This window comes from Juglans regia, chromosome 9 (assembly GCF_001411555.2).
Source record: "Juglans regia cultivar Chandler chromosome 9, Walnut 2.0, whole genome shotgun sequence".
In the NCBI taxonomy this organism is placed as follows: Eukaryota; Viridiplantae; Streptophyta; class Magnoliopsida; order Fagales; family Juglandaceae; genus Juglans; species Juglans regia.
In genome coordinates, this window is record NC_049909.1 from 17,845,117 (window position 1) to 17,857,833 (window position 12,717).

At 36.2% G+C, this 12,717-nt stretch overlaps 2 protein-coding genes across 2 annotated transcripts; both read left to right on the top strand.

Moving 5' to 3' along the window:
• Positions 1 to 2,110: 2,110 nt before the first annotated feature.
• Positions 2,111 to 6,909, top strand: LOC109014260 (P-loop guanosine triphosphatase YjiA-like). The gene is made up of 10 exons (XM_018996653.2): positions 2,111 to 2,470; positions 2,865 to 2,930; positions 3,711 to 3,891; positions 4,372 to 4,568; positions 4,722 to 4,772; positions 5,084 to 5,175; positions 5,446 to 5,510; positions 5,828 to 5,919; positions 6,144 to 6,248; positions 6,378 to 6,909. Exons 1-10 carry the CDS (start codon positions 2,183 to 2,185, stop codon positions 6,513 to 6,515), a joined length of 1,275 nt encoding a protein of 424 aa, XP_018852198.1. The 5' UTR covers positions 2,111 to 2,182; the 3' UTR covers positions 6,516 to 6,909.
• Positions 6,910 to 8,990: 2,081 nt separating this feature from the next.
• LOC109014259 (myb family transcription factor PHL11) lies at positions 8,991 to 12,424 on the top strand. Its single transcript, XM_018996651.2, has 6 exons — positions 8,991 to 9,726; positions 10,269 to 10,345; positions 10,518 to 10,581; positions 10,829 to 10,904; positions 11,716 to 11,785; positions 11,921 to 12,424. Exons 1-6 carry the CDS (start codon positions 9,579 to 9,581, stop codon positions 12,302 to 12,304), a joined length of 819 nt encoding a protein of 272 aa, XP_018852196.1. The 5' UTR covers positions 8,991 to 9,578; the 3' UTR covers positions 12,305 to 12,424.
• Positions 12,425 to 12,717: the final 293 nt, after the last annotated feature.

A 12,717-nucleotide genomic window follows, 5' to 3' on the forward strand; every position in this document is an offset into this window, starting at 1 on the left:
ATAGACCGCGCGTGAGGTTTACGCGCCACTCAAATGGACAGATTTCTTTTGCCATCTTGAAGATCGGCGCCTGGGGAGACTGATGGCATGGCGCATGTCAGACTTTGCTCGCCGGAAAGTAACAGATCGACTAGTTTCGATACAATCGCTAAAAAACTAACATAAAAACCTAAACAGAGACTAAGGTTGGTGAGGGAGGGAGGTGGGTGAAGCCAAAGCTTCAACCACCCTCCCCCCAACGAACGAATCAAACTCCTGGTGGAGGTAGCGATTTGTTTTCAGAAGCGAGAGAGAAAACGAGATTATCAAATTCGGTTAAGAAGTTGTTAGCCTCGAAACTCTGTGCAAGAAGTTGTTAGTATTGGAGGCTATCAAATTCGATTAAGAACTTGATAGGACCTTGATACCAAAGCAGATTAATATAATACGTATAATTTATCTTATAATAAAAATAGTACTTTAACAATTTGACGTATAATATAAGTTATGGTAACATATTATATACCAATGAATTAAAATTTGAACGGTACTAGTCCATTTTCTCTCAACTTCTGTTCTCTCCTCATTGTTTCATTTTATTTGTAGTATTTTTTTTGGATGGTTGACATATCGTATGAACCACATCACTATCTTTCATCGATTACTAATATGTCAAGTTTTATATATCTTGGTGCTAAATTAAAACTCCTGGACCGTTGGCCAATGGCCACCATTCTAGCACCATACCTCTGTGTTTTTTAATTGTGGATTTTTCTATTCTGGCCACTTCGAAGTTTCAAGGAATGTCAGAATCTAATATAAGTTTTCTTTCATTGGAATCTCATTGAAATCGTTAAAAAGAAGAATAACATTTTACTCTCAACTAGTATGAAATACTATGCATTATTTAGCTCATTCCCTTTTACCTAACAAGTAAGGTACACTCTTGCACACCCTTTTAGAGCCTCCTAAAGTTCATTCCTTTTGTATCAACCATCTTGACTATACTCATTATGGACAAATCCAAAATTTTTGTAAGAAATTTTTTTTATTGGTTTTGGAATATATTGAAGATAAAGTATGATCTATTAGTGTTTTTTTTTTTTTTTTTTATGTCGAGGAACCTCTTCAAGGCAAGGCCCTTCAGATTCACTTCTGCAAAGTAAACGCCAGTCCCATGCATCGCACTCTCGAAAATTTTTCTATACGAAACTGGTTAAATCGTTGACTTTTCAATAAGAGATGTGGTCCCAAAGAATTATTTACACCCATGGGGTGTTGAATTTTGAACCTTGACGGCAGTGGTATCCCAAGACCAAGGCTTTCACTACTTGAGCCAACTTCTTGAAATTTAAGTAATGCTACATACAGTCGTAGAGTGCACAAATACTATGCAGTTGCTTTGAAAAAGAGTGAGGGCTACTATTAAAAAATTAATTTCTTTTCATGTGGGTCTCATATTTATTCACTTTTTTCAAAGCGACTGCACGACGCTTACATACTCACAACTGCAAATATTATTTTTCTTGAAATTATCTATTAGTCATCCTTATATAGATCACCTTCTTCGACCCACATGGGTGTTGTTGCAAATACTGAAAGTCATTGATCTTCCAATCAAAAAGAGCAATTCTATAGAAGAAAAAGGTTATAATTCTTCTATCCACTTGATCGAGAGTTATTCTATTATCAAATTAATGTGTAGAATACACCATTCATATATATCATTGTAAGATTTGATTTGTAAGATTTAATTTTAAATTTATCTCTTAAATCAAACTATATCATATAAATACTTTACTAGATATGCTTTACACATCAATTTGAGAATAAATTTTTTTCTTTAACCATTATTATGTAATAATTGAATTATTTACCCTTCAATTTCAAGACCATATATGTTAGACTGTAGAGAAATGTTTCGGACATAAAAAATATTTATAAAAATAAATTTATAAAATAATGTGACTTAATATTATATTTTAAATAGTAATTTTTTTTTATTACAAAATAGGTCCAACTTATTAGATAAAATCACGAATATTTTGTGAAATTTATTCGTGGCAATGACACTTCTCTTCTACTGTATTGCAACAGTAAAGTGCAGTGCGTCCTGGTATAAATACCCGGGGTTTTCAAAGTCTCCCTAGGGTTTAAGGATTCCCATTTTTCTACACTCTTGAACACCTTTTCCCCTTCGAAAATGGCCACCATGTTCATAACTTCAAGAACATCGGCCAAAAACCTCTACCAACTACTACGACCCTGCTTCCACGATTCCCCGCCTGTTTCCCAATTCCTCAGAAACCTTCATCACTCGTTCGCTTCCCGGGAATTTAGTTCCCGTGGCTTCGACAACTCTCATCCCAGAAACTCTAGGGGCTTGGTCTCTGCCCCAAGCTACAATCTTGATGAGGTCGGTGCTTCTTCACTCACTCTCGATAACCGCGTTTCAGCCACCGTGCTCACCGGGTTTCTCGGTTCCGGAAAGGTTCGTTTTTTGTTTAACTTTTAGCCAGAAGAATGAACTCTAGCCTCTAGGTTTTTCATTTCCTATGTCAAGTTTGGACGCGAGTTCGCTCTGGCCTTAATGTATTGAAGATTGAATTTGAAAATTTTGGGTAATCAATGGTCAATTAAGGTAATGACGAATCTTTCCTGTAGCTCATTTACGCACAGTGGTAAGTTCAGTTCAATATATTTTCTCGGAATAAAATTTCAAAACAGTGAATTTGGAACAAAAAGTAGGGGTCTTTTTTTTTTTTTGATAAGTAACAAAAAGTAGGGGTCTTTGATGGTAATATCTTTTCAACAAAAGAAATGCCGGTTATTTTTTTTTTTCTGTTGTTGTATTTATTCAAATTGTTTGATGCCATACAATGCAGACAACTCTCCTGAATCATATTCTTACATCTCAGCATGGCAAGCGAATTGCTGTTATAGAGAATGAGGTACTGAAAGTTTTCTTCGTATTGTAATAATGATCTGCTGCTTGTTTATTTATTTTTAATCTTATTTTCAAGTTATAAAATCCCCTTTGGCGAATCAAGCTTCCTGTTATTTCTTTTCATCTTTGTGAAGTGAGTATGCATTATTGCTTGTGGTACCAATACCATTCTTTCTTTTGTAGATTTTTTTTCCTCTAGTAGTAATTTCAAGGGAAAGGTTGGTATAGTTCCTTTCTATAAATTTTCATATTGCTTAGTAAAATTTTTTGATTTCCAAAAAGGAAAAAGAAAAAGACTGCCTAGAATATGAGATGATTTGTCAATTTTACTTAAAGTTGAATAAAGTATAATAAAACTGTTTTCTGGATGTCTAGTTTAAATTTCAAATTATCAAACTCTTTTTATATGGATTATGGACAAATAATTATGTTACCCGTTATAAAATCAAGCTTTTCTCAAATCTCGTAGATTATTGGTTTTTGTTTGATTCAGAGTTGATAGGATGCTAAATCACCAACCACGCGTAGTTTCACATGGATAGTAGACATAATACATATATGTGTTGCTTCTAGATGGCTAAAGTACCTAATACGTACAACACACGCATGCTTTGACTTTGGTGTTATTAAATTTTTTGTATTGTGTTATTGGTTTGGAGATATTTTGGCATTTTTGCGGGCCTCTTTTGCTTTCTTTCAGCTCCTGCTAGGGGTGGAACAGTTTTTGGCATAGCGTGGGATGGTGGTTCTGTATTTATTAAATAATCTGATATTGTCAATGCAGTTTGGGGAAGTGGATATTGATGGATCATTGGTTGCTAGCCATTCCTCTGTGTCTGAAGACATTGTCATGGTTAATAACGGCTGCCTATGCTGCACTGTGCGGGGAGATCTTGTAAAAATGCTTTTAAAGTTGGCCAAGGAAAAACGAGACAAATTTGATCATATTGTTATAGAAACAACAGGTATATCATGTTAATACCTTTTTTGTGCAAGATCTTAGTTCCTACCTGCACAAGGGAGGAAGGGGGGGTGGGGTCGAGCTCTATTTTAAGTTCTACTAGAATTCCGAAATGATTTATAGGGATATGGATCTTGAATCATAAGTCTCAACCTTATTTGTCCAAATCATAAGGAAAACTGGAGAAGAACAAGAATAAAACTTATAATAGATAAGAAGAGGAAAGGAAAAAGTTATTATGGTCTTGGTAAACTTTTTCTCCTTTGGTGTTTTGAGTTTTGATTCAATTTATAAGCCTCATATATAGCATGGCTTCTCTTTCTTTGTCTTGGAAGTTTTCAATATCTTGTGTCATTCCTTTGGTGGAAAATTGATCCATCTATGGATGTTATTTGAAAAAGGTTCAACATCAGATTTTTCCAAGAGCATTAGTTGCAGGACCGAAAATGATAGTATATGATCATTCATGAAATCTTTTTTGCAGGCCTTGCGAAGCCAGCTCCTGTCATAGAAACGTTCTTTACTGATGAACTGGTTTCACGTTATGTGAAACTAGATGGAGTTGTTACTTTGGTTGATTCCAAGCATGCCATGCAACATCTGGATGAAGTCAAACCGAGATTTGTGGTGAATGAGGCGATAGAACAAGTTGCCTATGCTGATCGTATTATTTTGAACAAGGTGAATTTCAATCTATTACCTTGATTGCTGCGGTTCTAATCTTTCTGTTATTCTCCATCTCATTGTGTTGTGCTAGTTTAATATTCCAAATTCCTGGACAATCTTTTTAAATCAATTATTATTTTTTAAAGTTTTTTATTTTGGTTTTGGCAGATCGATTTGGTCAGTGAGGCTGAGTTGCAGATATTGACTACAAAAATCAAGGTATGAATACAGAAGAGAAGATGTATAGAGATGGCTGGGTGGGTCTGGTATAGATTGATCCTTCTGTGACCTAGATCAAAATCTCCATATGTAACTCAGTAGACCAAAATGTTTTTGTGTATGGAATTCCGTAGTAAAACAAAATTTATGAAGCCTTTCAGAGTAATTTCATGCTCTTCACTCGATTGAAATTACCAGATTGGCATTATTTTTTCTCTACTTGCTTCTTGTTTTTATTGAATCTGTTTTATCTTTTTTACATTGGGTTACCATGATCTGACAACTTTTGTATTTTGGTGCATTGTTATCAGCATATCAATGGGATTGCACCAATTAAGCTAGCTAAATTTGGATCTGTTGACATGGATTTTGTTTTGGGAGTTGGAGGTTATGATCTTGAAAGGTTATAATCTAATCTGTTTCTGCCTGTAGTCAAATCTTGTATTTTATTTTATTTTTTATATTATTTGTTTTCTTTACTACCCCGTCTTCCTCCCCCTTTCCTTGTGTGTGTGTGTGTGTGTGTGTGTACTTTCTACTTAGCACTAGCAAAACTCTAATGCATATTAGTACTTCAAGCAGTATGATGGGAGCTTTCTAATGTATGTTTGCATTTCAAGCTGCATGATAGAAACCTCACTCTGTTGATATGTCAAAGGACCTGATTTTGCAGAATTGAATCTGAAGTTCATGTGGATAGTTCCTGTTCTGCGATCCATCAACATGAAACTGGACATGGTAGTGCCCTCACTTTTTCTTTCCCATATATATATATATATATATATTTTTTTTTTTCTCTTTTTCATTATCTTTTTCTGCCCTCCCCCCTCTTCATTTTTGAGTTGGTCGTAGGTGATATAGTTAAGGGAAAAGAGTTAAAGGCGTTGATAGTAAAATATTTGGAATTTGAATGAGTGGATCTAATTTTATTTCTGCACCTGCCTGTATATCAAAATAAGGTGCAGATGACTCTTTTTTTATGACATACGGACAACTCCTCCAAACTGTTTTCATTTGGTTTCTTTTGAATCTCATTTTGGTTGTGATTATTGCAGAACACCAGGAAGGACATCATCATGATCATACACACGATTCTGCTGTCTCTAGTGTCAGTATTGTTTATGAAGGAACTCTTGATCTTGATGAGGTACTTAACATTATCATTTTCTTGATCCAGTGGTTTTGTTTTTTTGGCTATTTAGATCGTAGCTTGAGTTGTTCTCTAGCCTATTTTAGGTCCTGTTGGTAACCTTGGGTGGGCCCTCGAGAAACATTATCTAGGAGAATAGAGATCTGGTTGGTCGCACCATGTCATAGGGCAGAATTGAGTAAGCTATTTGACCTGTATAACCATTGTTGTGGCTGTTCCAGGTTGATGATTGGCTCGAAAGGCTGATAGAAGAAAAAGGAGAGGACTTGTACAGAATGAAGGGTATCTTGTCTGTTAGTGATTCTGATCACCGTTACGTTTTTCAGGTACTTGCATCACTCTTCTTACTATTGTTTTCTTATGATGTGGATATTACATCTGTGATTGTGTTGATCATATCTAGCTTATATTGCTATTTACTAATTTTACCCTGCCACGGTGCCATTACCTTTCAGGGGGTGCATTCTACATTGGATGGCTGCCCAGGCAAAGCATGGGGACCGGACGAGAAGAGAATGAACAAACTGGTATTCATAGGAAGAAATTTGGACGAAACTGCCCTAAGAAAAGGTTTCAAAGGTTGTCTAGCTTGAGCTTCTCATACTACCTTTACTGGTATTGGGTGTTTTTAGGGATCATTCACCTCCTCCTTTTGCATCCATGTGGATTGTATCAACAAATGTTTCTCTAGTCCAGGAAAAAGAGGTATAAATAAACATACTAACAAGTCAGACGCCCAAGCAGCATAATTTTGGTCTGTTTCACAACCCTAATTGTTGCAGTCTAAGTGAATGAGTGATAAATCATATGAGCTAATCTGGGCACTATGTAGAACTGGCTAATGATCACTACCCCAAGCAAGCCATGGTCTATCAATGAAAGGTCTCTTTCTCCTTGTTACATTCAAAATCCAAGTCTTTGGATCAGACCATTAATAATTGTGATGAGCTTTATGCCCAATGAAAGGTCTCTTTCTCCTTGTTACAACAAAAACCCAAGTCTCGGGTTGGGATGTGTTGAGCTTTATTCCCTACCTCTGTGGTTGTCTTTATGCTCCTTATTGTGCTAATGGTGAGGGTTCCTCTTATTTCTATGTTTGTCAACGAAGCTCGGTACAATCCAAAATGGGAAAGTCTTGAGCTGTCCAAAGTCCAAATGCATTGTAAGGTGGGACACAAAAATGCAGATTAATTGCTGTAGATTACACTTACGAATCTAAATTATTGTAAGCCACCAAAAAGAAATTTGCGGTGCCATTGAACCAAAGAAGAGAAAGCTCTAAGCTTGACTTCTTGAAAACAAAATAAAATTAAAATGAAAAAGAGACAACTTGTGCTGAAATTGGTTCAGATTCCCTTTCTGTCGTTCTGTGTGCTTCCGGTTGACATTATTACCATTTTTTTAATAACCTAAAAGATATGTACAAAATGATACATTATTGTAATCCACATCCGATATCCGGTTTGGATAGTGAGATGATATGAGATGATTTTAGATGAAAATTAAATAAAATATTATTTTTTAATATTATTATTATTTTAAGTTTTAAAAAAATTAAATTATTTATTATATTTTATGTAGAAATTAAAAAAATTGTAATAATAAAATAAAATAGGAAAAATCGTGAGGCTGGTTGGGTATTTTCACATCTGCACTCAATCGAGCCCAAAAAAAAAGGAAAAATTTTATTTACAGTTTTTAAATGACGACTGCATGTGCAAACTATTAATTAAATAGAAAAAAATATAGTTTTGATAAGAATATTATTATAATTTTAAAAAATTTAAAAATAAAATTAATTAGACTTACAATATAATTTTTAAATAGAAACTTTACGTAACATTGTTAAAAAAATGTTTGGATTCGTAACTCATCTCAGCTCATCTCAACTCATCTCATTACTATTCAGCAACTTTAACTCATAAATTTTACTACTATTTACAACTCATCTCATTACTATTCACAATCTATCTCAACTCATCTCAACTCATTTTCGAATCCAAACGCGAAAGCTAAAAAACTTGCTTGGTTTTGGCTTAAAAGACGTATATTTATTTTACAGCGTACACTTTGGATGAGATCGACGTGAAGACGAGGGCATTACGATCATCAGTGAATGATTGGCTTTCATCTGTGATTTTCTACTCTAGCACAACCTTCCTTGTGTGTACCGAAACTTTTCATGGCAGAGTTCTGCTGAACCATACGCAGAGAAGCTTCTTCCGGATTTGCATCCTGCAGAGCGATATGTTTTTACACTTGTTCTAGATCTGCAAGTGTAAATCTGCACAAAGTTAGCTGCTTGCCAAACAAATTCTGAATTCAGATATTATGTTCTTTGCTAACTTTCTTTCCAATAACAGGTTTAATATGCAGGGGACCCATAAAATAAACTCTTTAATCAAATGATGAACAAAAATTATAGAGAAACACAAATGAGGTTCAGAATACTCAATTTTTTTTTTGGGGCTCGATTGAGTGCAGATGGGGGAGGGAGAGGGAGAGTCAATTCACTGTATGCGGATCCAGTTTATATTCCCTTGGGATGCCTACGTGGCACTTCATGATTGGTCGGTGTGAAAATTAATTTCACACTCGACCGGAGTGCCTCTTAATGAGATAACCAAACCAAAAGGGTGCCCATAAAAAATTGAGAAGATAAGAGGAAGGAGGTGATGAGGGTGACTCACAGACAGACACGGACACCCCAACTTGACAGAGGCCCGGAGGGGGAATATTCTGCCGTCACCTCCAAAAAGACCGCCCCTTACGGAAATACCGAAACGTGTCCTTCTTTCATGGACCATCCCCACCACCACCCTACCCTCCTCACATGTGACTTGACCTTTTGCCACTGCCACGTCATTCCATCGAATATCCTATTCCTCCTTGTTTCCCGGCGAATATTCCACGCTGGCATCCACGTGTCATCTCGACTTACCCAGGCCATTTGTCCCCACTAGCATCAGCGATGCATGGTAGGACAATTGTCTCCATTTTTTTTTTCCTCTCTTTATTTTCTGCTGAAGGGCATACGCATACAGTAATGGTTAATTTCCACTATATTCTATGTATGATGCTGTCATGTCGCTCCAGATTCGTCGCCGAGCTTTCCTCTACATGTTCGTTCAATCATCCATTACTTGAGAGGGGTGAAAAACAAATCGTTTCTGTCTATAATAATCAACACAAGTTGAAACAAAACAAAGCACTGCTTTTTTTGCTTGATCTTTACACTAAGCATTTTGTGGAATCTGATTTTCCCACTTCTCTGCCTTTTTTTCCCATTCTATATTTACACAAACAAAACTGTGTTATGGAGATAATCATGATCTCCATTTCTTGTTACTACCAATATGCTTGATTTCCTTGAAATATCAGATTAAATTGTCGCCTTCATCAATATTAATAGATAAATACATGATCTTTACTGATCTCGCTCGGTGCGCACACACCTCTGTCATCTTTACGCTTTTCTTTTTTTTGGTTTCTTCTTCGTTAAAGTCAATGGGGCCTATCTGAGTGAGTGGATAAACGGGAAAGAAAAAGCTGGAATTCGAATTTGCTTTCCCAGTAAAGGAATTGGCTTGATATTTAAGTTATCGGTTGGGATTGGTTAGTGGGTACTGCTGCCGCTGGGGGTGGTGCCGGCGGCGATGGAGAGGAATTGCGGAGGTGGAAGTGGCAGATATCCGTACGAGAATGGGGTGGTGATGACGAGAGACCCGAAGCCGAGGCTAAGGTGGACGGCTGATCTGCACGACCGCTTTGTCGATGCTGTCACTAAACTTGGTGGCCCCGACAGTATGTTTTCTTCCTAAAACTAAACCCCCCTCCCAAAAAAAAACCTCTTCCCTTTTTGTTGCTTTTATTTTCCCAACTTTTATTTTTTTCATTTAAATGTTTTATTTTTAGTTTTTGAGGCAATAATTGCTCAATGATTCAATTCTCGTACATCGTCCATTTCCTCCTCCCAATTCATAAAAAAACTCGTAGCATTTTAAAGACGTCAACTTGACCTGTCTTAAACATTGTGCAGCTGCCTTTTTTTTTTTTGGCTTTTTGTTTCGGTTGAATATGAGAATTTCATAAATAATTCGTCTACCAATACATAAACTGAATGTATACTGCATGATACAAGGCCCCAGAGAAACGAAATTTTCATTTTATTGATCTGAACTATGTAAAAGAATAAACTTTGCATTGGCTGTCTCAAATCTCAAATCTTCTGGGTGCATCCATTACCAGTTCACAGCCGTGCCACTTCGATGTGAATTAACCAAACCTTTCCTCTTTCTCTTGCAAAGTTAAGGCTGAGATTTCCCTGGCCCACTCTTCTTTTTCAGAAGCAACTCCAAAGTCTGTGCTGAGGTTGATGGGCATGAAGGGCTTGACACTATACCATTTGAAGAGCCATTTACAGGTAGCTACGAAGACCCTTCCTCTCTCCTTGTTTCCACTAAATCCTATATGGGACCACCCTTTTGCAGAATGTAAGAGGGAGTATCAAGTTCTGGGTTTCAATTTTTATTTTCTTATTAAATTTTGGTCTTATTGGTCATGAATGTAACCCTATGAAGATAATCCATATGCAGAAATACAGACTTGGACAGCAGTCGCGGAGACAAAATACTACAGAACAAGCCAAAGAGAGCAGTGGTGAGTCCATTCAAAATATAATGTTTAAGAAAATCACAAGTCTCAACTCCAATCCTATGATGAATTAAAATTGAGGACTTGTCCATAGGCAATCAACTTAATTTCTACCAATAATCTTTTCTGCACATAACCTCTCTTATGTGAACTGGTTTGTGCTTGGCATTTTATTTTATTTTATTCGTTTGTTTCTTTTTCATTTTGACTTCAAAATTCTCCATCCTAATTCAGTTTCCTTTCTGAATTTTAGGGAGCGCCTATGTACATTTCAGTAATCACTCCTCAGGGACTAGTACCAATTCTTCAAGAAGTGATAATGAACAAGGGTATGCCATATCATTAATCTCACATCTGTCGGTTTTGTAACATTGTCAGAAATGGTAATTGAAGTTTTAAGTAATTAGGATGTTTGGTTTCTATCCCTTTAATCCAAAAAAATTACATTTTGTATCCCTAAACTATTATCACTTTCTCAATTTGCACCATAAATTCTCAAAACTGGCAATTAGTACACTATACCCCTGAATTTTGATAATTTGCATCATTGGTTAAGATCTGGCCGTTAGATTATTCCACATCTCCAATTTTTCATCCATCTTTATGCTTAGATCTTAATTGGTGTGCTAACTACCAAGGATGTAAATTACAAGTTTTGATAGTATAGGGTGAACATTGAAAACATATGGTAACACATGGGTGCCAAATGTGGTTTTCCCTTTCATCAGGACTAGACTTACTTAGACACCAGTTGCTAGATCTGTATCGCTAAAACTAGCTAATTTGGCTAGTCTGTAGCCAAAAAACTATAGAAACAAAACTTCACAAATTGGACGTGCCAAAATAGAGTCGCTAATTAAATGATTTTTGTTATCCTTTTATATTCAACAAATAAAAATGAATGTTGGACAGAAAGATAGAGAGTTAGATAAGGTTGCGCTTCAGCTACACTCTCTTTCACTTGTTCCTTTTGAGCCTCCTTGTCTGAGCTATTGAATTCAGAATTAATGAAACAGAAATTCATACTGCTGAATTGTCCATTTCTCATTTCTAGAACTTTTATCATTTTAGATTCATCTCGTGACTTTCTTTCATACTACCCCACTTGATAATGAGTAATTAATGCTGCGAACAAAACAGAGAAATCCCACTTGCAGAAGCGCTCAAGCATCAGCTCGAAGTTCAGAAAAGATTACAAGAGCAGCTTGAGGTATATCTCTGTTGGGCAGTTTTGCTACGAAGTTTTTGATCAATCCCTCATCATCTTTTGCTCAATCATAACTAATTTTGGTAAGTCATGCATGTTATATGAAGCGCCTAAACATCAGTTTCTTGCTACGAATAGGTACAGAGGAAGCTGCAGATGAGAATAGAGGCCCAGGGGAAGTACTTGCAAGTTATATTGGAGAAAGCGCGAAAGAGTCTCTCCCCCGGTAGTGTAGAAGCAGCAAGAGCTCAGTTAAACGACTTCAATTTAGCTCTGTCCAACCTCATGGAGAATATGAATGAAGAAGAGAGAAAAGAACGCATGCTAGAGATGAATGGCCTTTATAGAAAGGCCAATGGTTCAGCCATCCAAAACTATCAAGAGGGAGGAGGAGGAGAACACAAGGATGCTAAACTCGAGGTAGAAGGGGGTTTGATACAATTTGACTTGAATACCAAAGGTAATTATGACTTTGTTGCTGCAGATGGAGCTGAATTTGGAACTCCAAATGCTTTCCTATAGGAGATAGAAAAATGGCATGATATATAGATTTTCTTACACTTTGATGGCATACAAGTGATCACCCTTTTAGCACTTGCTTATATATGTTTGCATTTGAGGTTTAACAACAACTGTAACTGACATGCAAGTCTCCTGTCTCACAAGTTTCTTGGTTTTCCATAGTTCTTATGATCAGGTAAAGAGTCCTAGTCCATAGAGTTTCCACCTCTTTAAGGTAATTTGGTTCGAGTTTGAAATCGAACTCGTTTAATAAGCAATACGTATTCTTTGTGTCCTGTTATGGGACATGTATTACAAGTTCAATGGTTCAGTTTCAATAAGAATTGGATTCAAAACTTACCCTTAATTCAGAGGTAGATAACTATCTCTGTAGCAAAATCCCCACAGACAAAAAAAAAAGAAGAGAATTTATT